At 33.1% G+C, this 24,768-nt stretch overlaps 1 protein-coding gene across 3 annotated transcripts; it reads right to left on the bottom strand.

Annotated features, from left to right (window-relative positions):
- Positions 1–4,614: 4,614 nt before the first annotated feature.
- Positions 4,615–10,046, bottom strand: LOC143237555 (IQ motif and SEC7 domain-containing protein 1-like). Of its 3 annotated transcripts, XM_076476957.1 has the most exons (4): positions 9,847–10,032; positions 9,315–9,709; positions 6,781–6,860; positions 4,615–5,027 (listed from the first exon to the last, which is right to left on the bottom strand). In XM_076476957.1, exons 2-4 carry the CDS (start codon positions 9,597–9,599, stop codon positions 5,021–5,023), a joined length of 372 nt encoding a protein of 123 aa, XP_076333072.1. In that variant the 5' UTR covers positions 9,600–9,709; positions 9,847–10,032; the 3' UTR covers positions 4,615–5,020. The 3 variants fall into 3 exon arrangements, with proteins under 3 accessions (XP_076333072.1, XP_076333073.1, XP_076333071.1); XM_076476958.1 differs by lacking the exon at positions 6,781–6,860 and having other exon boundaries at positions 9,847–10,029; XM_076476956.1 differs by lacking the exons at positions 4,615–5,027; positions 6,781–6,860 and adding an exon at positions 6,870–8,919 and having other exon boundaries at positions 9,847–10,046.
- Positions 10,047–24,768: the final 14,722 nt, after the last annotated feature.

Here is a 24,768-nt window from a genome sequence, read left to right as displayed (position 1 = left end):
TATAAATGAATGGTAATAGTACTCGATAGGCAGAAAACTCGTCCGTCCTTAGAAGTGCGAGACAAAATCTAGCTTTTATGTTTGGCAATAAAATATGGCTTGTAAGAAAGTGGTTTAGATTATTAACAAGTATACCCTTAAAGGTTTTACTAAATACTATTGTGAGACTGTTTGGACAGTAGGAGCCCATAATTGAATGAGGCTTATAGGGTTTAAAGGAAAGTGGGATCACTGAAAACTTCTAAGATTGTGGATAAAGTACAGTGCACCACAGAGTATGAGATGCTCTCTCATACTTAAACAACAGAAATATAAAAAGATGAGGGATTAGTATTAAAATGATTGGCGACAACGTCAAACATCCTGGCAAGTTGGTCGAGGGTGTAAAGCCGAAATTGAATAAGAAATGACTTTCCAATAAAGAATGGTGGAACCATAAAACTAAAATATGCTCAAATGTTTTGTTGAAAACAATGCTAACATTAATAGATCAATAAGAATTCACGAGTTGAGGAGGCTTATTTGGAGAATTTTCAAGAGCCAGGACGAAATCTAATGAGTAAAATAACAACAAAGTGTTTAGTTGTAAATAGAATTTGTGAGGAGTATTCTACAGAGTTGAGTATGTAAAGTTCTCTAGTCAAGGTATTGTATTATGTTTGTTTAAAAAGCATAATGAATATTAAACAGTAAGTGGTAAAGCAAGCAAACAGTCACAGATTATGGATCCACTTAATACGAGTACAAAATTCCACATTTCTAGGTTCTTTCCTCTTAGAGTTACGATGGCCACACAGACACGCACATGTTTATCTGTTTGTCTCCGATTTCTATTTTGAATTGAAGGAACCACTTATTTTCTGTGTTTTACATTCTTTTACTAGATTACCTCGTTAAAAAGTACGTGAATACGATAGGTAATAATACCCTGGTGCACAACCCCAGAGTCAACTTAGTATGTATGTAGAATTTCAGGTTCCAAGGTTTTTTTCCTTGGAGATATTATGCTCCCACACATAGACACACTCTTTTATTATTATGGATTGGTATTAATACTGATAGATATCCGTAGAAAATTTAACACTATGAAACAAATTATTCTAAGTATAGTTCCAAGGTAACAGAATAAACAAACTTTTTTGATAATTATAGTTATTGTAATTATTGATGTTGTTGAATAAGTATCATGAATTAATTCGATGTCTTACTCCTCCCTTTATTTTGAAAACTCTCTGGGGAAAACTAAAGAAATGAACTAAAACTTTCAATAACATCGTTTGTAATTATTTAAGTCTACTTTATATTTGGGCCTGGCATGGCCAAGCGCGTAAGGCGTACGACTCGTAATCCGAGGGTCGCGATTCGCGCCCGCCAAACATGCTCGCCCTCCCAGCCGTGGGGGCGTTATAATGTGACAGTCAATCCCACTATTCGTTGGTAAAAGAGTAGCCCAAGAGTTGGTGGTGGGTGGTGATGACTAGCTGCCTTCCCTCTTGTCTTACACTACTACTGTATTAGGAACGGCTGACGCAGATAATCTCGTGTAGCTTTGCGCGAAATTTGAAATAAACGACAATTTATATAAAAATTATGTATGCTATCAAATTAGCTAGGAAGGAAAGAAAATGCGTGATCAGACTTCTTCGCATTAATTACGGTTTGTGTCTTTTCAATAAAGACACTTCTTATAACACTTTGTTTCCCATTTTGTTTTCTCTAGAAAGTTGTGCACAAAATTCTCCTTAAAATTTCACAAAGCATAATTCCTTAAGGAATAAGTCTTATTTGAATATAAGCAATAAATGTTAGCATATTTTGTCCAAACTGTTTTCTAAAGGTACATATGTGTTTTTAAGAAAAAAGGTGTTTTCCATTTGCGAAAAATCCAATAAAAATTTATCAATTTGAATTTCTTTCATAATCATCCCGCAAACCAGTCTAGTAAAATTAGACAAAATATAACAGTGTGTAACAGGGCGTCATTTAGAGTTTAACTAACACAATGTTAAATGCCCTGCAGTTATGAACTTTAAACAAAATATACTCAGGCACATCTTTTGATGTTACACATAATAAACATTTAACAAAATCGTATCTGTTAGAGCAAAACTTGACTAGATGTCCTACCATCATTAACACCTAACAAAGTATATCTTAATTAAACTATAACTATCATTCTATCATAATAAACCTTCAACAGAGTGTACTTAACGGAAGCTTGTCGATTAAGTAATACCTCAATGACAGATGTTCATCACCGAAAATATTCAAGATGCTCAATAAAAGTATGTCTGTTAAAGAATAACTCAAGACTAGATAAAGTTTAGTTAGTTATCACCATTAGATTCCATCAAGGAACATAGGGCCGCAATCGCTTGTGGATTCTTCAACAGGTATTTAAGTGAGTAGGTTGTTAGCCCACTGCACCGAGCCGTCCCTAATTTAGTAGTGCAAGACTAGAGAGAAGGCAGCTAGTCATCAACACCCACTGCCAACTCTTGGCACTTGTATAATTTAGAAAATGTGTTAATGCAGTTTTTAATAACAATACAAAGGCAAGATCCTTGAATATATTGTAGAGGATTTTAAGGCAAATATTTGTTACAAAGTTTTATAAATTTTATTGTATGAAAGGCATATATTAGGTTAAATATTTCTCAACTTTTCGTCTTTCTTTAAAGACGAAATTTATATATATATAAATTGTTGTGTGTTTTGTATTATCTGCGTTTTGAATATCTGGGCTCTCTTTTCCCCTCCATTGCCATAGATAATCGGCTGTAGTCACAATCATTATTAGCCTATTGTAAAAAACAAATGCAAAATGTGGGAAACTGTAATTTAAGAACTGATTTGTCAAAAAGTACACTTTAGGAGGTTATATGTTAGCAGTAAAGAAATATTCAGACCAAATTATACGTTACTTTATCTAACAGAAGAAAAATATAAACCAACACTAAAAGTGTTATGTTTGCAGACTTAGAATGCTAAAAACTGGGTTTTGATGCCTGTGGTGGTCAGAGTATAGCTAGCCCATTTTGTATTTTTGTATCTAATTCATAAAACAGCAACAACCAACATAAAAAAGAATCCCAAAGGGTGAAAACAGTAACCTAAGGAGCAACTTGTTACAAAGATATTATTAACTTTGATTTAATCTTAGAGACTTTTAAAATTCATCATGTAGAATTTTAACAGTAAACATTATTACCTCTAGAATAGTTTCCTTTATATCATCTACAAACATTATACAATCATCTTCATATCTAGCATTGAATGTTATCAGAACTTTATTGTCAACTCCCTGTGTAAGCAGAATTTCATGTGGATAAACTGTAACCATAAAAGTAGTGTAAATTATTATAAGAATTATAAAAGACTGCTTCTTTTTAACCTTAAGCCTAATTTTTACTACTGTTTATAATTCAGTTTGGCATATCTAACATATTTCATCATTCTTTATCTTAACAAACAAGTAAAATATAATATTACATAATAACTAAAGAACAGTCAGGGACCTTTAGCTGTATGGTGTATCCAAGTTATCTTATCTACTAAATTAAACACTGAAATATCTCATGGAGCCAGCCCTTACCATTCAGATATATATCAATAATTCCTGTTAAACTCCTTTAAATAAACTGTTTCCACCACATCTGAAGGCAACCTATTTCGAATTCCAACCACCCTCTCAGAAAAATAAAGCTGAATACGACTCTTACCTTACCAACATTTACATCTGTATCCCTAAAGTCAGAAAAACATGGTGACTCAACACTATGAATTTCCTTAGTCTTAAACAGATCCCTCTACACCTGTGATTTAGAGATAAGAGGTGGAGAAATATTGAAACAAATTCATAGTAAACACAGCCATGAAGTTTGTCTTTCATATATGACTCTAAATGGTTTGGTTTGAACAAGAAAAGTTCATACTTATGATATGTTCATGTACATGAGTTCCCAAAAAAAACTTTTTAGAGGTGGTGTAAATCTTGGAGGGGAGGAATGTTGAGAACCCTTGGATGTGGTGATATTTTAAACATTACTTGTTAAGTTAGTGAAATCAAATGACTACACAGTCATCTTTTCCACTTCTTAACATTAAATTAATTTTATACATGTTTTTCAATATTGTTACCAGATTCTGGGAGCTTCTATTGATCATAAATGAAGGATAGGGGTGAAAGCAAATGTCCTCTTTAACACCCCACATGCATTTACTTGCACATACTGAAAACCCATAAAATGGAAAACTTTCTAAAAAATATAGCAGTTTGTTCTACATAATGATAAATAAATTCCACAAATAACCTGAAATAAACTAAAAATATATTAACATTATCATACATGGAGCTTCAAAAATGGTAACATTGATCCCACATAACGGAAAAGATTGCTTGGGCTTGTGGGTAAAACTGGTTTTCTTTTTACTGAAGGTTTAACAGACCTAAAAATATGCATACCTTGTGTGACTGAAATATCATTGATAGCCTTGTACTCTAAGCTTTTTCTTTTCAATTTGAATTATCTAACAGCCCACACTGTAGTGATAAATGTTCTTGATAAGTGAGTATGATTAACTTCACAAGTTAACTTAAACATCTTTAAATAAAATAAAGTTTGAAATTTTTAATGTATACAAACAACAAATTAAAAAATAGTGACATAAATAACATTTTGATCATTTAGTAAAGAAATAAAACAGGGCATGATAAGATTATCACACAGTAAAGTAGAACATAAGACTCATATCATGAGTACAAAATATGACTGATATTATGAGTAGGTTTGATGAAAATGCTGCAAAATAAACTAAACTTGTATTAAAATAGAGGATAAAAAATTAATAGATTTATACAATTAAATACAGCTTCTACTGGTCTGATATAAGCCATTATATTTACCATAAGCATATCATTAAAGAGAAACAGTTCTCTCTGATGGATTCCTGCTCGTTCTTTCTTGTTTATAAATTTCATACAGTTAGCAAGGAGAGACCAGTCTTCTGTGAGGCTGGGCTAACTTCTGGAAGGTTAAATCAATCAATTATTAATCTGAGATAATATAACTCATTCATTTTATTTACTGTGCATTCATTTTTAAGTCATCATTGTAATAAACCTTTCATTTAAAGAAAGCATAAGTTTTTACTGCATTATATTCTGAATATTTTCTTTTTACACAATGTTATACTTTGAAAATAATTTAATAACTTGGTACCTTTGTATGTAAGTTGAGAAATATCTCACTAAATATTTCTAGAGGTACAAAAAGAAACTTCATTCTTCCGACTGCTGACTGGTGTCCGTAATTGAATTATAATAATAATTATAACAATGTCACGTAGACACAGTTTATAAGGACTTGTTCTACAGTTTCAAGATGATACTTTGGGCTCTTTACTCAACGAATAATTCAACAAGAAGTCGAAAATGTCAAGAAAACAGCAACAGAAATGAAGAGAAAACTATGTTAACAATCAGAAATAAGTAATTCAGTTATTTACTGGTTTCTTGCCAACAATCATCTGCTGTACCTTCATTACTTGTGTTACATGGTCATAACCAGTTTTAAATTCTTTTGTAAATTCTTGACAGCATATCTTGACCATCATCTACTGCTAGTTACAACAATAGTACAAAGGTTTATGGTTTTAAACTAATAAAACATTTGTTCAACATACTTATGGAATGTTTATCACTAGTTTTCACTCACATAAGTTCCAGCAAGAAAAAGGGTTGATAAGGATTCCAGTATAAAGCACGTGTAGTACAATACTAAACCTTATTGGAGGACTTGAGTTTAAATCATGACGTGAAGAACAACTTCTACAGAATCAAGCTTTGCATATGAAAAATAATTTTTTACAAGTCCTTGTGGAACATGTGAACAAACTTGAAGAAAAAGATTTGTTGAGGGAGAATTGCAGTACAAAGTGATAAGAGGTTGGATTAAGTGAATATTGTAATATAACTTTATAAAAGGTTGGATTATGAATAGTTGCAGAATAACTTGGATTTAAGAAAAAATATTGTATAAACCAGATAAGAAACTGGATTAAAGCAGGATTTAGATAATTCAATAAGAGGCTGGATTAAGACAGGATTATGTATAATTTAATAAGAGGCTGGGTTAAAGATTAATTTAAGCATTCATGTATGATAAAATACAAAAGAATGAGTTGACTATTTTTTACCCATTGACTGCTGATTTGCTGTTTGTTTGTTTGTTATTTTCTTATACCAAAGTCACATTGTGTTATCTGCTGAGCCCACTGAGATAGGGTACAGTTCGCCTTCGGTAGTTGAATGTGTATACGGTGTATAGCTCACAAACATTCTGCGTGCATTTATACCACCCATAAACACTTATTGATCACTTTAAATATAACAGGACTTATAATATGAAAATAATTTTTAAAAAAGTCATTAGTTATAGACTCAAACATTTATCAGTGAAGTTCTTGAAAAAACAGAATTTTAAAGAATTAAAATAGTGATGATATTAACCATATACTATTTAAAGTATATTTTGGTTACTAGAGTAATTTTACTTGGAGTAATATAGAAATTGAAAATAAATCTGAACATTGATGAGATTCAAGATTACATGTTTGTATAATGATAATATTCTATGAAACTGACATCAAAACATTACCATTATAATCTATGTAATTATAGTGGTGAGTTTTGACAAAAAAGAATAACCTATTATTTCTAAATATACATCACTGTATTCTACAAAAGTATAATATATCTATCCAAGTGTCACATCTTACCCCTCAGGTTTTTTTATGAAGTCTTTCACCTTCATCCTTATGTTAGCCTTCATGTTCAGGGTATGCAGATCTGTATTAAGCTTTATAATGACAAAAGCAAGAACAAAGATTATGTTTGTGTTTATATCAGAAAACTATAGGAGAAAACTCCTGAAACTATATCAGGATTACAGTTGGGGTATCTGTAGCTGAACACCTTTATAATTCGATCAATTTTCATGGATTCTCCCTAAATGTGAACACATGTTATAAAAACTGTTAGTTCAAGTGGATCTTAAAAAAAACATTTTTTATATCTTTAATGTTATGTTGTGAACAAAATTAAAGTAAAGATTACACTTGGTTTTCAGGAATTAATTATCAATGTATGATATTTTATGTGTAAACCAGATTGTTTGTTATCAGTTTCAAGCAATCTTCAGACCTTATCCAGACTTTCATGTAATTTTCAGTGAACTAATTGTCTAGATCCTCATATATCTAGTCTATAAACTTTAGTTTTCTTCTAATCAGTTCTCAAAAGTGAAGGCATAAAAACCTGATTTACCAAAAGCACCTTCTTGACTTGTTTGAGTTGAAAAAATACTATTGAGTCTAACAACTAAATTAGAAGATGTTACCCTGTTATATTCTAAATTTCTATATTAATTTTTTAAAACCTCTACACAACTATCTGTTATAAATACTGAATTTACTGATATACCTAAAAAAATATTTGGAACTTCTGGAGAGCCTCGTCAACTTGCATTCCAGTTAGATCAATTTCTGTAAATGTGGAATATTCATAATCATTTTCTGTTATAACATTTTTTTCTACTGAATCTATTAAAAAAACATCTAAACCAACATAAGAATAATATGTTTGAATTAGCTAATTAAAAAAAAAACAAACCTTTCTTACATCAAATTTGAAATGAATTCATGTTTTGATGATACACATTAAAGAAGACAGTCTGTATGTTCCCGATACTGACACTTATCCCTTCTGCCAAGTAGAACAGTCTATTGTAATAACAACTGGAGGGTAAAAATAACCTATTTTAGATTTATCACAAGATCATTTAACACAGAGTTTAGTAGGTACATTAAATTTTAACAATGACACAGAGTATGTAATTTCCACTCAACAATATAATTGTTTGTTTGTTTTGGAATTTCGCACAAAGCTACTCGAGGGCTATCTGTGCTAGCCATCCCTAATTTAGCAGTGCAAGACTAGAGGGAAGGCCGCTAGTCATCACCACCCACCGCCAACTCTTGGTCTACTCTTTTACCAACGAATAGTGGGATTGGCCGTAACATTATAATGCCCCCACGGCTAGGAGGGCGAGCATGTTTGGCGCGATGCAGATACAAACCCGCAACCCTCAGATTACAAGTCGCATGCCTTAACGCGCTTGGCCATGCTGGGCCTCAACGATATAATAGTTGATACTTTTAAATATAATTTTGGGTTGCTACCTACACTTAACATTAAAATGACAAAGATTTTCAAACTCCTTTAATCTCTGATTTTTAGAAAGTGGTTTACAGCCTGATGAAAGATTGGATAAGAGTCAAAAGCTAGCAAAGTACTGAAAAACAAGAAATGTACAAAACATTTTAATTTTTAAACTAATACTTTGGTTTGAAAGGGAAAAAGTATAAAATGTCATATATTGTATGAGTAAATACTGATTCCTACAGCTTTTGATATGTGTACTGTATATTGTATAATACAACACTGTCCAGCTAGTGGGCAGTGTTGTGTGAAGTATTTGTAAATACTGATTCATACAGCTCCTGATATGTGTACTATATATTGTATAATACAACACTGTCCAGCTAGTGGAAAGTATTTGTAAATACTGATTCCTATAGCTGCTGATGCCTGCATTTTGAGAACAGTCTACATTGTTACACATCTGATTTGAGGTTTAATTACTTTAACACAGTTGAGTTGAAACCATTTTGTAAGTTTCTCAGATATTCTCCAGTGCTCTGTTTACAGAGTCCTTTCTTGGAAATCAAAAATCGTGGTACAGCCTTGACTGTTCCTTTTAAGAAATTGTTTTGTATAAGGTAAGAAATCCCCTTTTCTGGTTTTTTGTTGAAGTTCAAACCCACTCTGTATTGGCCTTTTCTCTGAAGATCTGACATCTATGTCAGTAGAAAAACTGGCCATTACTTTACAAGTTAAGGTACAGCCAAGAACTACAAAACATATTACAAGTGACACTTTTTCAACAGTTGGGAACAGCTAAAGAAAAAGTACAAAAATATTCTGATTTACATTCATTCAATTTTAATAAATTAGAATGGGTAGTGAACAATATTGTAGTTGAAAGCAAAAAACTATATTTAAACAATTCTACTATTTGCATTAAAATTGTTTTAAAACAACAAAAATTAACTTCTTAATTGACTCCCTTCTGTAAGTGATAATGCAGCAGGCCAGAATAAAATTTATTTCTTATAAGTTATGTTAATTAGTTTTCAGTTTAAACAACTGAATACAGAAAATGAGCTGTTTAATAAAGAAGAAGCTGTCATACCTTATGATGTGATGTTGGTGTGGTAATATCTTCAGCTCCACAATATTCCTCGCAGTTTTGTTCCACAAAGGTGCCAGATAAATTGTTTACTGGATCTATATAGGTGGAAGAACGGTGCTCGTTATCTGCTACATAAAAAAATATCACCTTCGGATACACAGAAACGACAGTTACGGTCGTCATTGTACATCCAGACTTTCCCTTTGGAATCCATTGTTGTGACGCGTCGAAAAAGTTGTCCTTCTCTTTCCCGGAATTAGTGAGCTCTTGATAACAACAGTCCATAGAAAATTTTCGAAAAGCACGCTGAATATAGGGCTTCTCTTCGGGCAAAAACAAATATTCCTTTCAAAATTTCTATTTGTTCGTCCTGCAACTGTTGTGAAAGTTCGCACCTGAGAGGAGAAGTTTGAAATTTTACAAACCTCTCAAGATTTAGAGAAAAACTTGTGTTCATAAACAAACACACGTGTATACATGTCGTTTCACAAACCACTCAAACAGATTACAACATATAAAACTGAGTACTTACTGGTTGCTGTTGAGATGAGTTCGTTTCGACGCTTTCTCATTTATTCTCCAAGATTCTTTCCTTCTAAATTGCTTGTGGTTGATTTCAAACGGGAAAGTACTTCACTATGATTTAAATTAAGGCAAGTTGTTAATAAATATAACTTTGGCTGCGTCACAGTGGTGTCTTCTTATGGTGTTTTTATGAACTAATTTACTACAAGAAAATATGAATAGATAAGTTGTAATCAAAATAACAGACACTGACTCGCCAACACTGAATGTTACTATTATAATAATAATAACAACAGAATATGGAGAGCTAGAAAATGTCAATGTTTTATGAGTATTTAATTCCAGTTAAGTTTATAACATAATGTTACATCTAAAAATAGCATTAGATTTCATTACTTATTTAGAATACCATAATATCAAGGTAGTAGTACTACATAGTGTAGCCTCGTTACCAGTAGAAACTTTGATATATATTCTCCTCTGTAAAGATTAACTTTCATCGTTTATGAATGTTTCTACGACACCTAACAATACAGCAGTTAAATTACCAAAATATAATCATACGCAACTGCATTCGTTTATTTGTCTTTCAGGTAGCTGTCAGTCTCTAAGATGATTTGATTTGGTTTGTTTTGAATTTCGCGCAAAATTATCTGCGCTAGCCGTCCCTAATTTAGTTTGTAAGACTAGAAGGAAGGCAGCTAGTAATCACCACCAACCGCCAACTCTTGGGTTATTCTTTTATCAACGAATAGTAGGATTTACCGTATTATTATAATGCCCCCACAGCTGAAAGGGCGAGCATGTTTGGTGTGAATGGGATTCAAACCCGCGACCCTCGGATTACGAGTCGAGTGTTTTAACCACCTGGACATGCTGGGCCCTCTAATTGGAACAAGTTAGTTTCTAAGAGAGATAAGCGTTGATTTTTGCTATGTATTACTGCAGTCAGTTTTTAAGAGAAACAAATGTTTTAATTTTGTGTTACTACAGTTAGTTTCCAAAAGGAACAAGTGTTTTTCTTTTCTGTTACTATAGTTAGTTTCTATGAAGGCCAACTGTTTTTGCTTTGTGCTATTCAGTTAGTTTCTAAGTGGAAAAAGTTATTTTTGTGTTACTGCAATTTCTAGATGGGGTAAGTGTTTTTGTTTTGTATTATTACAGTTATTTTCTAAGAGAAACAAGTGTTTTTGTTTTGTGTTACTACAAGTAGTTTATAAAAAGAACAAGTTTTTGTTTTATGTTACTACAGTTAGTTTATAAGAGGAACAAGTGTTTTTATTTTTGTGTTACTACAGTTGGTTTCTAAGCGAAACAAGTGTTTTTCTTTTATTTTACTCTAGGTATTTTATAAAAGGAACAAGTTTTTGTTGTATATTACTACTGTTATTTTCTAAGTGAATTTTTTTTTCTTTTGAGATTTAAGTAAAAATTTGAAATACGATTAACGTACTCCAAGATGAATATCATCCAAATTGTCCAGAAAATCTTTATGTAGTGATCCTTAGTCAGGAGGATTTAACATTTGGAGGCCCCCCTCCAGTAGCACAGTGGTATCTCTTGGGACATAAAATGCTAGAAAGTGGGTTTTGATACTCGTGGTGGGCAAAGCACAAAGAGCCAATTGTGTAGCTTTGTACTTAATTACAAACAAACATCTGAAGGAGTTTCCCTAGTTTATATGGTTGTACGGAGATAAACTCTTTACATGTTATGACTGGTCGGTTGTATCAACTTGTGCTTCACACATTTTTGAAGATCCACCAAATAAGCTCCTTTCAAAGCTCGTTTTGAAATAGTAGAATATACAATTTAATGTGAACATGTGGCATCATCGCATATTAGCAATGTTTTCGCTTTGTTCTTCTATCTTTTCCAAAAGTTACAAGTGAGTATTGATATATGATTTGGTTTGGATATTCGAGTAAATCTACGTAAGCTAACTGTCCTCGATCTTGAACCTGAATATTAGAACAAAGGCAACAAATCAACAGATCTCAGAGCTACTTCTTGAGCTAATATAATCGAATAATGTAACGTTACAATATGACTGATGGGTGATCTATCTATCAGTTGTTCTGATCACAAGTTACAAATCACAATTTTAAAAATATTCATTTCAAACTGGGTGAGACTGTGTAAAGACGATTGGTATAGATGTTAAAACTTTAATTAGAATAAAGTACAGAACACTCGTGATGACGAGAAACCCACTTGAAGTAAAAGTATCACTTTACTAATAAAGCAAAGAACAATGTTTCGACATTCTTAGATCATCTTCAGATTTCGACCTTCTTTGGTTAACTTCAGGTTAATAAAGAGTTTGTAACTGGCCGTTGCTGAGCGCATGTCTTAGGGATGACGGTGTAAACGTGCATGTGATTGTAGGAGGCGTCGCAGTTAGATGTTAGGTTATTAATTAGTACAGGTATAAAGGAGTTTCTCTATATTGGTTCAATTTTGAATTGAGTTGTTGTATAAGCAGGGCGTCTTTGATTTTGCGTTTGTTTGTATTTGTTTCCCTACTTTGTATGTTGATGTTTTCTATGTTTATTTGATTTGCAGTGTTCAGAAACGTGCGAAGGTGTTTTATTTTGTTATTTGAATCTGGTTTCCATTTTTCTGCTTGTTTCTCCAATATAGGAGACATTGCAGTTATTGCATTGTATTTTATAAATAATATTGGTGTTATGTTTTTACATAGCATGGACTTTAGATTTGTACCTGTTATTTGAATGGATTTAGTATTTACTGGAATGTTATGTTTTGTTGTGTGTTTTGTTTTCCCAAATGTTGGTTATTTTATCGCTAATATAAGGAATATTTGGTATGTAAAGTTTTGCAGTTAGTTGTTTCAATGAATTTGTCATCGTTTATTTGTTGTTGACTGTATTATTAGTATAGATGTGTATGTGTATAATTTTTAACGGTTTTCAAAGGAAATTTGTTGATCTTCATGAACTATTGTTTTATTTGATCGATTTCATCATTAATTTTATTAGGTGAGCAGAATTGTGTGACTATGTTAATTTGGTTGCTTAATATGTTAATGATTTGTTGTTTGTTTTTTTTTTTTCATGTGCTGAGTCCCAGGAACTTTTCTGCGGATTTCTGTTTTGAATTATGGTATTAGGTCTTGTGATCTTAAGGTTGAGAAATATTATTTGGTTAGTTTCTCATGCTCGCAGGCGAACTTAATGTCGGGGTGTATGGAGTTAACGTGGTTGAAAAACAAAGTGTGTGTTCTGTAGAAAAATAAAGGTTTTGATAACCGAGCCATTTTATAATGATCAAGTATGTTTCTTCCTGTATCATCTCTCACTAGCCTAACTCCCATACAATAATGTTACTTACCTGTAATGTATTTAAAGAAATCCTAACGATTATTTTTTACATTTTCAGTCTATTTTTTATTAATATACATTTTAATTTCCTAATTTTCTTTTTGACCAACTTCTTGATATTCTATAATTCATTAAATTCTCTTTCGTAGTATCAATAATTTTAAATTTCTTAAAGGTATTGTGCTTTTATTTAATGTTATTCTTTCTGTATCAGTCTTCTCTTTTTTTCAATAAGAAAGCCTCTGTCTTCAATTTTTAGAAATATATTTTAAAAGCTTTTCACATTTTCTCAGTGTGTCTACGCGATTTAGTTAACCAATTCACAATTCAAATTCTTGTATCATCCTTTCAAAATTTGTTTTTCGAAACAAATTTTCATTAATCCTGTTACATGCAGTAGCACATCAAGCCTGTTTGAACAATAACAACTTTTACCCAGATATCTCTCAAATTCCACCCTATCAGCCGTTTTTATATCAGATGTTAACAATGTATCTAAAATATCATTACTAGTTGGTTCCATGACTCACTAGTGAAGAATATCACCATGAACAGTTTCTTAAAACTTCTCTCCCTCATGAAATAACGTTTCTCATTTCTCATTTTATATTTGAAAAATTTAAATCCCCTACAATTACGACCTCATTAACAGCTATCTCGTGCTTACTGGGAATTCTTCATTCAAAAGAAGAATTACAATCTCCTATCCTTATCACGTATTAGGTCCACTTCTAAGTTATCTATAGTTATATCATGTATGTATATAGTCAAAAATAGCCCTCGAGTAGCTTTGCGCGAAATTCAAAACAAAATCGAAATGACCGGAAAAAAATTAGAAATTATCAATAATAATTTTGTTTTTAACTATAAAAAAAAACAAAAACAATTATTTCTAAAGATTATCTGCAAAAATTACAAATAAGGAAAAATTAGCGTAATTACTTAGCATGGTAAAAAATATCTGAAATTAGTAAATTACTTTGTACCCAACTACTTCCAAAGATTCGCTGAAGGAAAATAAGAAAAATTAGCATCATTACTTTACATAATACTACAAATTAAAGGTAGCGTATGTATTAAAATATTCTATTTTCACGTTTTTCTTCTGTTAAAAAAATCTTTCTCTAGAGGTTTTGTGTATGTAAAAAGTTTAAAGAAAAATATGAATGAAATATAACTTTTATATATGTTATAACTTTTAACTGCTTATCTTTAAGTCATATATAACACATCCTAATTTTATCAATCTTTTAAAATGAATAATGCTTTATAGTCTATCTAATATGACATGAAATTTTATATTTCTTAACCAGAGACAATTATACAGATCACGCTTCTCCCGTTGCTGAAATATTAATATCGAAAGTTGCATAATATTAATCATAAAACTGACTTTCTTACAAATGAAAGTTAAACAAAACCGTCTGTGTTAAATTTTTATTGTAGTGTCACTATGTGGAAATTGTAGTGGCATAAGATTTGATTTTGTTGTTGATGTAAGACATATAAAGCAGTGGACAAAAAAGTGATAAAAAGGAAGAGAACAGAAAAAATATTGTAAATTAACTAAGTGAACAAAACTTTGAAGATAACAATGTTGAACGTGAAAAACTGAAGATAACTTTATAGTGATGTCAAAACTATGTCGTCAAAAGAAATGCAAGGTGTTTATGTACCCGCCCCAAAGTAGTGAGATGTCAGAAAATTTCATCATATTTTACTCATTCATAAACACTGTGGAATGCATCTTTAGTCACGTGTATTTATATATTTTGTAGAAATTTTCATGCACACGTTCTGCAGACGATCATCAAAAAAGTAAACTTAAATCAACATTTGATAAAATAGAGTTAAAAATGTTGTTTTAACATGTGTTCCATGTTTGTCATGTGAATTTCATTTGTAAATTAAAAAAGAATTGATTCAAATTTTTAGACCACTGAATAAAATTAGTCAACTACTAAGTAAAACTAAAAATGGAACTAATGTAATGGAAAAAACGTGAAGTTGAATGTGAAAGTGGTGGTACTTGTATTAGTCAAACTATAAGAAATTTAAAATCTAGAGTAAATGAAAATAAGAGAAATGTTAAAAATAAAAGTAAAAACTCTGCCCTAGCTGAACTTGTAACTTCTACAGACCATATTATATCGGAGGGAAGGGGGAAACTGTTGGCTAGAAATATTAGAGAAAACAAAAAAATAATAAAGCACAGTCAAAATAATTTCATCGTAGATAAGAATGAAGGTTGGCTTCGTTGTATCTATATGTCACAGAGCATTCATTCTTAACATTCTTGTGTTTTATATCAGCGACGTTGAAACATAGCAAGTCCCTTTTTTGCGACAGATGATTGGATTTTAAATATTTTTTTGTTTATTACACAACGTTAATTGTTGTGTGTTTTAATATTTTTAAAATAAAAAACACAAAAATTACGTGACAGGGATTTATTTTTCAAAGGAAATAAATTTCCCAAATTGAGACGTTCAGGGATATTAGTATCTCCCTTCCATTCGTCCTGTTTGTGATAAGTTATTTGTTAGATCCGTAAAGTATTTAAATTTAGTGAGAGAGACTGATTTTTTGCTGTGGTTTCTAGCATTGTAAGTCCGCGTACATACTCTACGTCACTGGGGGTAGAGAGGTTGGAAGGATGCAATACTCCAGGTAATCTGTACAATTGCCCAAATGAGACTTCTCACCATAGGCTTTCTCCCGTTTTCTTACAATGGATATTGTGTTTATCTGCAATGTTAGAGTGTCCTAGACACAGATAACTAGTTGAAAACAAAGATAACAAATGTCAGAATTGAAAATGCAGGGGCAAATAAACTCCAAATGATAGAAAAATTATGTTAAAATGTGGGTTCAGTTGTTATGGCCTGGTTAAAAAAATATTCTGCCCTAAATTCTTTGTTACAAGCAGAGTGCTAAAAATCATAGTTCGTGGTTGAGTGTCATGCCAATATGTTCGTAGTAATAATGTATATACTACTTGAAGAACGCGATGTCTAATACCCGTAGGCAGCTTGAATAACACAGGCATCTTCAGATCTTGCCCTTGGTCTCAAATTATTGCTGCACTCTCTAAGTTTGTCATTACCGTTCTGATAGTTCTCAGTTATCCTAAGACCCTGCCACATTACCCCATCTATCACCTGGTTGTTATATAAAACAAAGACTAAGTCTAGTGTGAAAAGTTTGTTCAATGCTTCACAGGACACTAACCAGATTTAACATCATAACTCTGGATCTTTATGGTAAGATCTTGGACCGAGAAACCAATGTCTGCTGTATTCAATATATTATTCACGATTCTTACAAATAGCTGCTTAAGTTGAATTGTAGCCATATTTGAGCGTCTAATTGCCGTAATAGAGTCTTTCACAGCTTGTGAGATTCCCGATATCATTGTAAAATGTTGCGAAAGTTGAGAACTAGGAACTTCCTAAAAAACCAAAGTGTTCATATTTCTTATTTTTTTAATGCTAGCCAAACAAATGTGTGGAATTTCTGCAGCAGCTTTAGTACGACAAAAAATCATTAAGCATGGTATTATTTAATAAGGCCCTGCATGGCCAGGTGGTTAAGGCACTCGACTCGTAATCCGAGGGTCGCGGGTTCGAATCTCCGTCACACCAAAACGTGCTCGCCCTTTCAGCCGTGGGAGCGTTATAATGCGATGGTCAATCGTTGGTAAAAGAGTAGCCCAAGAATTGACGGTGGGTGGTGATGATTAGCTACCTTCCCTCTAGTCATACACTGCTAAATTAGGGATGGCTAGCGTAGATACCTCTCGCGTAGCTTTGCGCAAAATTCAAAACAAGCCAAACCAGTTACTTAATTAAGCTAAAAAATCACAACTCTAGTGTAAATGACATTATCATTACCCTTTGAGATTAGTTTGTGTTCTTTTAAAACAACTTAAGTGCGGGATGAAACAAGGACTAGCAGCCAACAATAGATGAACATTAAATGACTATAGGACGTGGAATATTCAATACTTTTTACGCTATACAATTGGTGTCTTTATGGAACGAACTTCTACACTATGTACGAAGTCAAGGAGTAAAAAAAATCAATACGCGTAATACTAAATCTTATTGTATACATTTATAGAATACAGTAACTTTCAGTCAGGAGGGAAATGTGACAAAATAATTAATAAAAAACATTGTGTAAATGTAATATTATGTAGAGATGGCAGTGCCACTAAGAATGCAAACATGAATATAGGAATGATACAGTTTTACAGTTCTCATATTTCTCTTCTTTACTGTAGTCACTTCATTATTAAGTTCTAAGTAAAGGTTATGATCAGTCACGATTAATAATCTATTCTGACCAGTTGTATGGTATAATATCAGTATCTGACGTCATTTCACAAGTGCAAGATTTGTTTGTTTGTTTTGGAATTTCGCACAAAGCTTCTCGAGGGCTATCTGTGTTAGCCGTCCCTAATTTAGCAGTGTAAGACTAGAGGGAAGGCAGCTAGTCATCACCACCCACCGCCAACTCTTGGGCTACTCTTTTACCAACGAATAGTGGGATTGACCCTCACATTATACGCCCCCACGGCTGGGAGGGCGAGAATGTTTAGCGCTACGCGGGCGCGAACCCGCGACCCTCGGACAAGTGCAAGAAAGGAAGTGACAAAAATGATATGAACAATATATATTACCACTGAATTATAAAAATAAAACAAGTTTTCACTTATCATCTTACTTCTATGAAATTATTTACAAAAGGAGAGGAACAAATACTAAAACATTTGGAAAAAATTAAGTATGATGTAGGGATGGCAATGCCAAAAATACAGAAATAAGATATTGTTGGATGGACAAAATATTTTATGAATCACTAAATAAGCAGCCAAATATTTCCAAGAATAACTTTTATCCACAAGTGAATGCTGATTATCTGAAATTTGCATTAATTCAGGTTTGAACAAAATACTTTAAATTGAATAGTTTTATACAGTATTACAGCGGCTAATAGCCATAAGTTTGAAAGTCTGACTTCAGTATTCACTGTTCACTTATGGAGGGATTTTTGTATGGTTTTGTGCATTCATCCCTACCTTGTTTTTGTACCTTTTGACATTGCCATTCCCACATCATACTTAAATTTTGCCAAACTTTTAAAATTATTTGTTATATTTTAAAATGTTGCCTGTTAATTGTGTTCTCGGTAATTTATTCCTTTAATGCTAGTTCGGCATGCCTTTGTGGTTAAGGTGTTCGATTCGCAATCTGGGAGTCACTTGAATTGAATTTCCATCGTTGAATATTTTTGCCTTTTCAACAGCGGGGGTGTTTTCATGTGATGGTCAATTCCACTATTCGTTGACAAGAAACTATCCCAAGAGTTGGCGATGGGTGGTGCTGAATAGCTGGTTTACTCTAGTTTGTCACTGCTAAGTTGGAAACAACCAGAGCAGATAGCCCTCGTGTAGATTTGTGCGAAATTATAATTAAAATCCGTTTAGTGCTATAACACATTCGTGAATGCTTTTATGTAAAGTTTTATATATGTGTGTAACATCTCATATATACATTACCATATGCCTGTTTCAAACGTGTGATTATCGTCACATATACAATTATGTGTCAAAAGTCCATTACAGGCTTGAGCGCTATTTCCAGACACAGATAGCCTAGTTGCTTTGCGCCATAAAATACCAAAACAACCAACCAAAACTATTTCCAAACTAACTGATGTAGTCTATACCTGTAGATACATGTTGACATTCACTATTCAGTAATGTTTCATTATCTAGTGTAGAAATTCAACAGTATTTTATATGCACCATGAATTGAAAAATCACCATCATAATTTAGCTGAACTTAAGCTTTTCAGCTAAACGTTTAGTCGCCAAATTAATATTTGTCCCTTTGTTACCAACATGCACACCATTTGTCTAAATACAAATGTTTCAGTAATTCTGTCCCAGAGACAAAACATCGATACACTGTACAGCCTTACACGAATTAATACATTCACTTTAGTTGGAAATAAAAGAAGTAAAAACAGACAAATAAAAATTTACTCCGTGACAATATATAGTATGCACTAGTAAAAAGAACATGGTTTGGTTTTTGGAATTTCGCGCAAAGCTACTCGAGGGCTATCTGCGCTAGCCGTTCCTAATTTAGCAGTGCAAGACTAGAGGGAAGGCAGCTAGTCATCACCACCCACCGCCAACTCTTGGGCTACTCTTTTACTAACGTATAGTGGGATTGACCGTCACATTATAACGTCCCCACGGCTGAAAGGGCGAGCATGTTTAGCGCGACGGGGATGCGAACCCACGAACCTCAGATTACGAGTCGCACGCCTTAACACGCTTGGCCATGCCGGGCTGGTAAAAAGAACATCTCCATCACTGCACATGAGGAATTATATATATTTTTTGCTAATGAGAATCTATCAAGCACTGTGTCAGTCGTTTAAAACTAAGTGATGTTTTGAAAAATATTATAAAACAGTTGTATTGTTGAAAATTTCTCAATAGCCCATAAAACAGCGGCTGCAAAGCCCTTTCAGATGATATTTTTGAGCTTGTAGTAAATATATTCAGTTGTGCAAATTATTGATATTCTAGGTATTACATCTGTTAGGATTAATCACCAAAACTAATCAAATGGGAGTGACAAAATGACATTCATACATTTCATTGAACAATACCACTTGATAGCTCAAAGGAAAGGTGTTCATTCAGTTATCGATTTTGCGATAAAATGGGAGTGCTGGCTATTGGTAGAGCAGTCAGTTTCAGTCATATAGGTCAGAAGAATTTTATCGGCATCTTTTATAAGTAGTAGTTTTCATGCACCTCCTCTTCCTCTGGTTCATTATATGCTCTCAGATATGTAGTCTCAGCATCGATTTCCTCATGATATGGGCATAAGTGCTCGGAACAGTATTATCACCATCCTGTTTCTCTGACTTGTTGATCTCAAAATCAAATTCCTAGTCGAATCAGAGCATGAAAAATTCATCTGTACCATAAGGTTGCAGCTTCATATTGCATGCGCCACATGAATGCTAGATTTCATATGTCAGTGGAATAATTTATCAGAATAATAGGTATGGTCCTATTCAACCATTAGCAGGATGATTATGTGCTGCTAGCACATAGTTAAGCAATACCACGTATCCAGATTGAAACTGATATTCCTTGAAAGTGTGATTTAGCGTCTTTTCTATAATATGACAGCTTTTCCTGGCTGTTGGTTCACAAGTTTGTGTACAGGGGCAGTGCACATCTCAGTCACTGTATAGATTCCTGTGGGCACTGTGGTTACATGACCATGTTTGGGGAATGTCAAGTCGATCTCTGTTTCATTGGAAAATATATCATCATGACATAAGGAGAGTATTAATCTCGGTCAACTTGGCTGGAATTAAACAACTTTTGAAGCACACACTTAAAGCACTTTGTCAAACCATCTAACAGGGTGATAAGATCAAGTGCATGTCTTTATCACATTCAACATTTTGCTCATTTCAGAGAGTAAATGAGTATTGTAGTTATTCCATGATCATGTGAATTTCATCAGGGCAGTTAAATGGGTTATCCATTACTCTGTCAACACATTAACAATGGATTGTGCTAAAACATTGAATAATGTATACACTTCAGGTAACTTAATGAAATAATTTATAACAAACAGTACCTATTGATTACTTCACTCTGTTTAAGGTTAAAGACCAATGATACCCCACGTTATTCAACGTAAATGAGAACCCACAATTATGTGCTGTAGTTTATATTGTCTAAGCCATCTTTTCTTCTAGGCTGCACACACAATGCATTATTCCATGTCAGAACTTAAAACACATTATAAAAAGTCTATAGAGTATGCCACTTCATGATCTTAAATCATCAGCTCTATCACAGACTGAGAACCACGTTTAAGCCTCTGATATAAGTGGTAAAACACCCTGCTACACACCTGTAATTGCTGATATAAGTACCACAGACTATGTGCAGTCACACTACATTCCTCATCCTGTGCTATATAAATATACAGCATGAAGTATCCATGCTAGTTCTGGATCTTACCACTGACCTTTCTGGAGCTCTTAAAGTATATAATTTGGTATCCAGTCACTAATGGAATCACATTGTTGTGAAATTTAAAATGGCTTTTACTTTAACATGATTTCCAGGGTCAGGGCGTTCAATGAATGAATAGGATCTCACTTTGCACTGAGATAGTTTATTTGCATTTCCATGTTGTACTCCCAGATTATACCATATAACCACTGAGATCCTTAGTAGCATCATACCTTCCATCTATAAGGTTTTTTGGATACTTCAGTGGCACATGGTCCACTACTAGTGTCAACATGATTACATACTTCCCTGATTATAGCTTCAATCCTCCCATTCTTATCCACTGTAAAACCACGAATAGATACAACTCGTACAAACCATCTCCAATGCCTGAATGCAGTTTTTGAATCTGCATTTAGTATTTAATTTTTTCCAGTATCGTAAGTCAAAGCTAAATTTCTGAACTATTATGCACTATCAAATACATTTAGCAAAAATCTATACAAGACCTGCTCATTTAATTTTTCTTTCACTAATCACTGCTGGTGCTAACTATACATTCTCCAAAGCCTGTATTATTTTATTCTTTAACATGGCTATACCTCAATACAAGCTGTATTCCTGGTGTTCAGGGGAAGATTACGGGTAATTATTTAGGTGGATGACTAACTGTATCTGTGCAGTTGTGTGTCATTACTGTTTGTAACTGATTTACCGTTGTATATTTATTTTAGTGTCTATGCTTTGTGAACCTGACGATGACCGAAGAAGGTCGAAAGAAGTTGGCATTTCAGGCCAACTAGATTAGCACACACATAGTAGTGGCTGTAATGTGTGAATGACTGTTTCAGAGTGTTCCATTCTGTATTTCATGCAAACTATACTCAATCAGAGATAAGATTTTTTATTCACATTTAGAACTATAGTGCTTACCAGAATGAAATCAGTGTTGATGGTCAGGATAATACCTTCACTCAGTATTCCTGATATGTGACAGTATCCACCTGGAACTTATTCTCTTCTGTACTAGGAATTTCACAATTTGACTACATATCAGTAAAGATACACATCAAGCTTCACTCAGTCCTGAGAGAGATGAACTAACCACCTCACTTTTAACATAAGTTGTTTGCCAGCTGCACCCTTCGAAATCCATTAGTTTCCTGATACTAAAGTAACAGCAGCTACAGCTTGTCCTGGCACTTCTGCATCTATTATGTAGTCAGTCAAAATGGAGTGTTCCATTTATGTTACTTCTGCAACCTACAATCAAAACAGTTGTCCTGGTCTTCTCTCCTGGAGTAACATACGGATGAAGTTATCACTGATATCAGCTAAAGTACAAAAATAATAGAAAACCACGATAACCTTGGTCACTCACAGGAAACCAACCTTTCTGAGCTGCAGCATAGGGATATAATGACTGCAGTTTTACCCTTAGCAAAACATAAGCTAGATGTGATGCATTGACTTATGGATAATGACCCATATTTTGAGCTGTCTTTATGTTTGTTGCTTTTGGCTTTCACCTTTCCCATGATTAAACCAAGGTCACTACAATAAATATAATTTACCACAGAAACCACCTCTCTTAAGATGTGAATATCTCACACTTCTAAATGGTATCTCATATTAATGGTTGGCAATTCCTTTATGAACTTATCAGAAAGGATGCCCCCAAAACTGGCTGAAACCACTAAATTCAATTCATGCTCTCTCATTCTGAGAGAGTACAGTACCTCACAGTGGATTAGATTCGAGAACATTGCAGGAATATATTAATCTATACCATAATCAATGCTTTTTACAACTAAATGTAAATTCATAATTATATGTCTTTTCAGATGGTCCACTTTTTTAAGCTGTAAACTCAGTCTAGTTGCTAGCTTAGTTTTCTACCAAGTCAAATCATCAGTGTAAGTCTACCATGACTGTGTACCAATCCCAGAATTGTAACTCCATTAAATGTTTGATGGAATCAAAAGCCAAACCATCTAAACTACAGGGCAGGGATTGCAATGTCTAGTCCTGACTTTATATGCTAAAGCTGGTAACCTACTTGAAGTGCATCAAAAACTAGTAACTGCTTGTTATTTCATCTTCCAGTATCTGCATATTTCAAAATTTGTTGCTTGATTAAGGAACACACTACTGCAGGCCTTAGTTTATAGCCCAGCTGGATGTAAAGTACCACAAAAATACTACATAACTTTACTAATGAGTGTTTTCACTTCAATTTTCAGGTCAAGACTGAAGTAACAAAGTTCAAACACAGTAGAGCTGTATAGCTTAACCAAACTCAGAAGATCTGGAAATAAAGCTACTTCTCAACTTTTTTGGTGATAACTGTGCATAACCCCATCAAAAAATATAAACCATTCCAAAGAACTGGCACTAGTGATAATACCTATCATAAATGTTAAAAGTTATTTAAATGACCATGGTGAATATTTTGGTTCCCAGACAAATTACAGTAATAAAAAAGGGGGGATTTGGAGCTCTAATCAGATCTGTAAATCCATCATTTATATTTTATAAAATTTCATTAAAGTCATTTAAATTTCAGTGTTTCAATTAGTTTCATAATGTGTTTATAGTATAATATGTCATCTGTTGTATAGCTGTTTTTATTTTTATTAACACACCTTTCACATCTAACTTACTATAACTTCTACTTTCCTCTAGTTATGTGCAGTTTATCTATTTGTGCAAAAAATGTATTTTATTTAAATATCAGTCACAACTGGTTCTTTTTTTTTAGGGTAAATTCAACATTTATATTTCCCAGGATCAAATCTGGTATCTTTCACAATAAGCAAATGCTGTAATAAACATAACAACTTCCGAGTTCAAGTTAAGAACAGTGTACAATGATATATCAACCATACCACATCTTCTTCCTCTTGTTTAGTGCCAACAAATAATTTTTACCAAATACCAAAGCTTTTCAGGCCAACTAGATTAGGACACACATAGTAGTGGCTGTAATGTGTAAATGACTGTTTCAGAGTGAACTGAATTGAAATGATGAAATATAATTTTATCAACTTCATAAACACTTCTAATACAACGATGTAACAGCAGCAAGTATTATATAGGGGGAGCTGTACCTCTTTTGATCTAAATATCGCATGATATGGATTATACTTTTTTGTTGTTTTACTTTTGTGTAACAGTATATATCTAAACGTTTTTTGTTATACAGTCCTGTGGTAGAAAGATTCTTACTGTGCTACAATTAACTGCTGATTTGCTGTGTAGTGTAAGGTCTGCCTCCAGTTGCTGAATGCAAGTGCTTTATACAGTGTATGGTTCGAAAAACATTTGCACGTGCTTAAGCCATCTACATTCAAAGGGTTAACTAATGAGTGCTTCAGTTATATGCATGGATGGCCATTTAAATATTTTCGGAGGGAAGGCATAGCACATATGTAGATAATACTTTTACAATCTAAATCAACAGACTAAAAAAAATATGTATTGTGTGTGTTAAAAGATAAGCACAGATGTATAGTTTGTG

Source organism: Tachypleus tridentatus, chromosome 13, assembly GCF_004210375.1.
Source record: "Tachypleus tridentatus isolate NWPU-2018 chromosome 13, ASM421037v1, whole genome shotgun sequence".
NCBI lineage: Eukaryota > Metazoa > Arthropoda > Merostomata > Xiphosura > Limulidae > Tachypleus > Tachypleus tridentatus.
The sequence above is the reverse complement of the archived record's forward strand: the minus strand, read 5'-3'. Positions and strand labels throughout refer to the sequence as shown.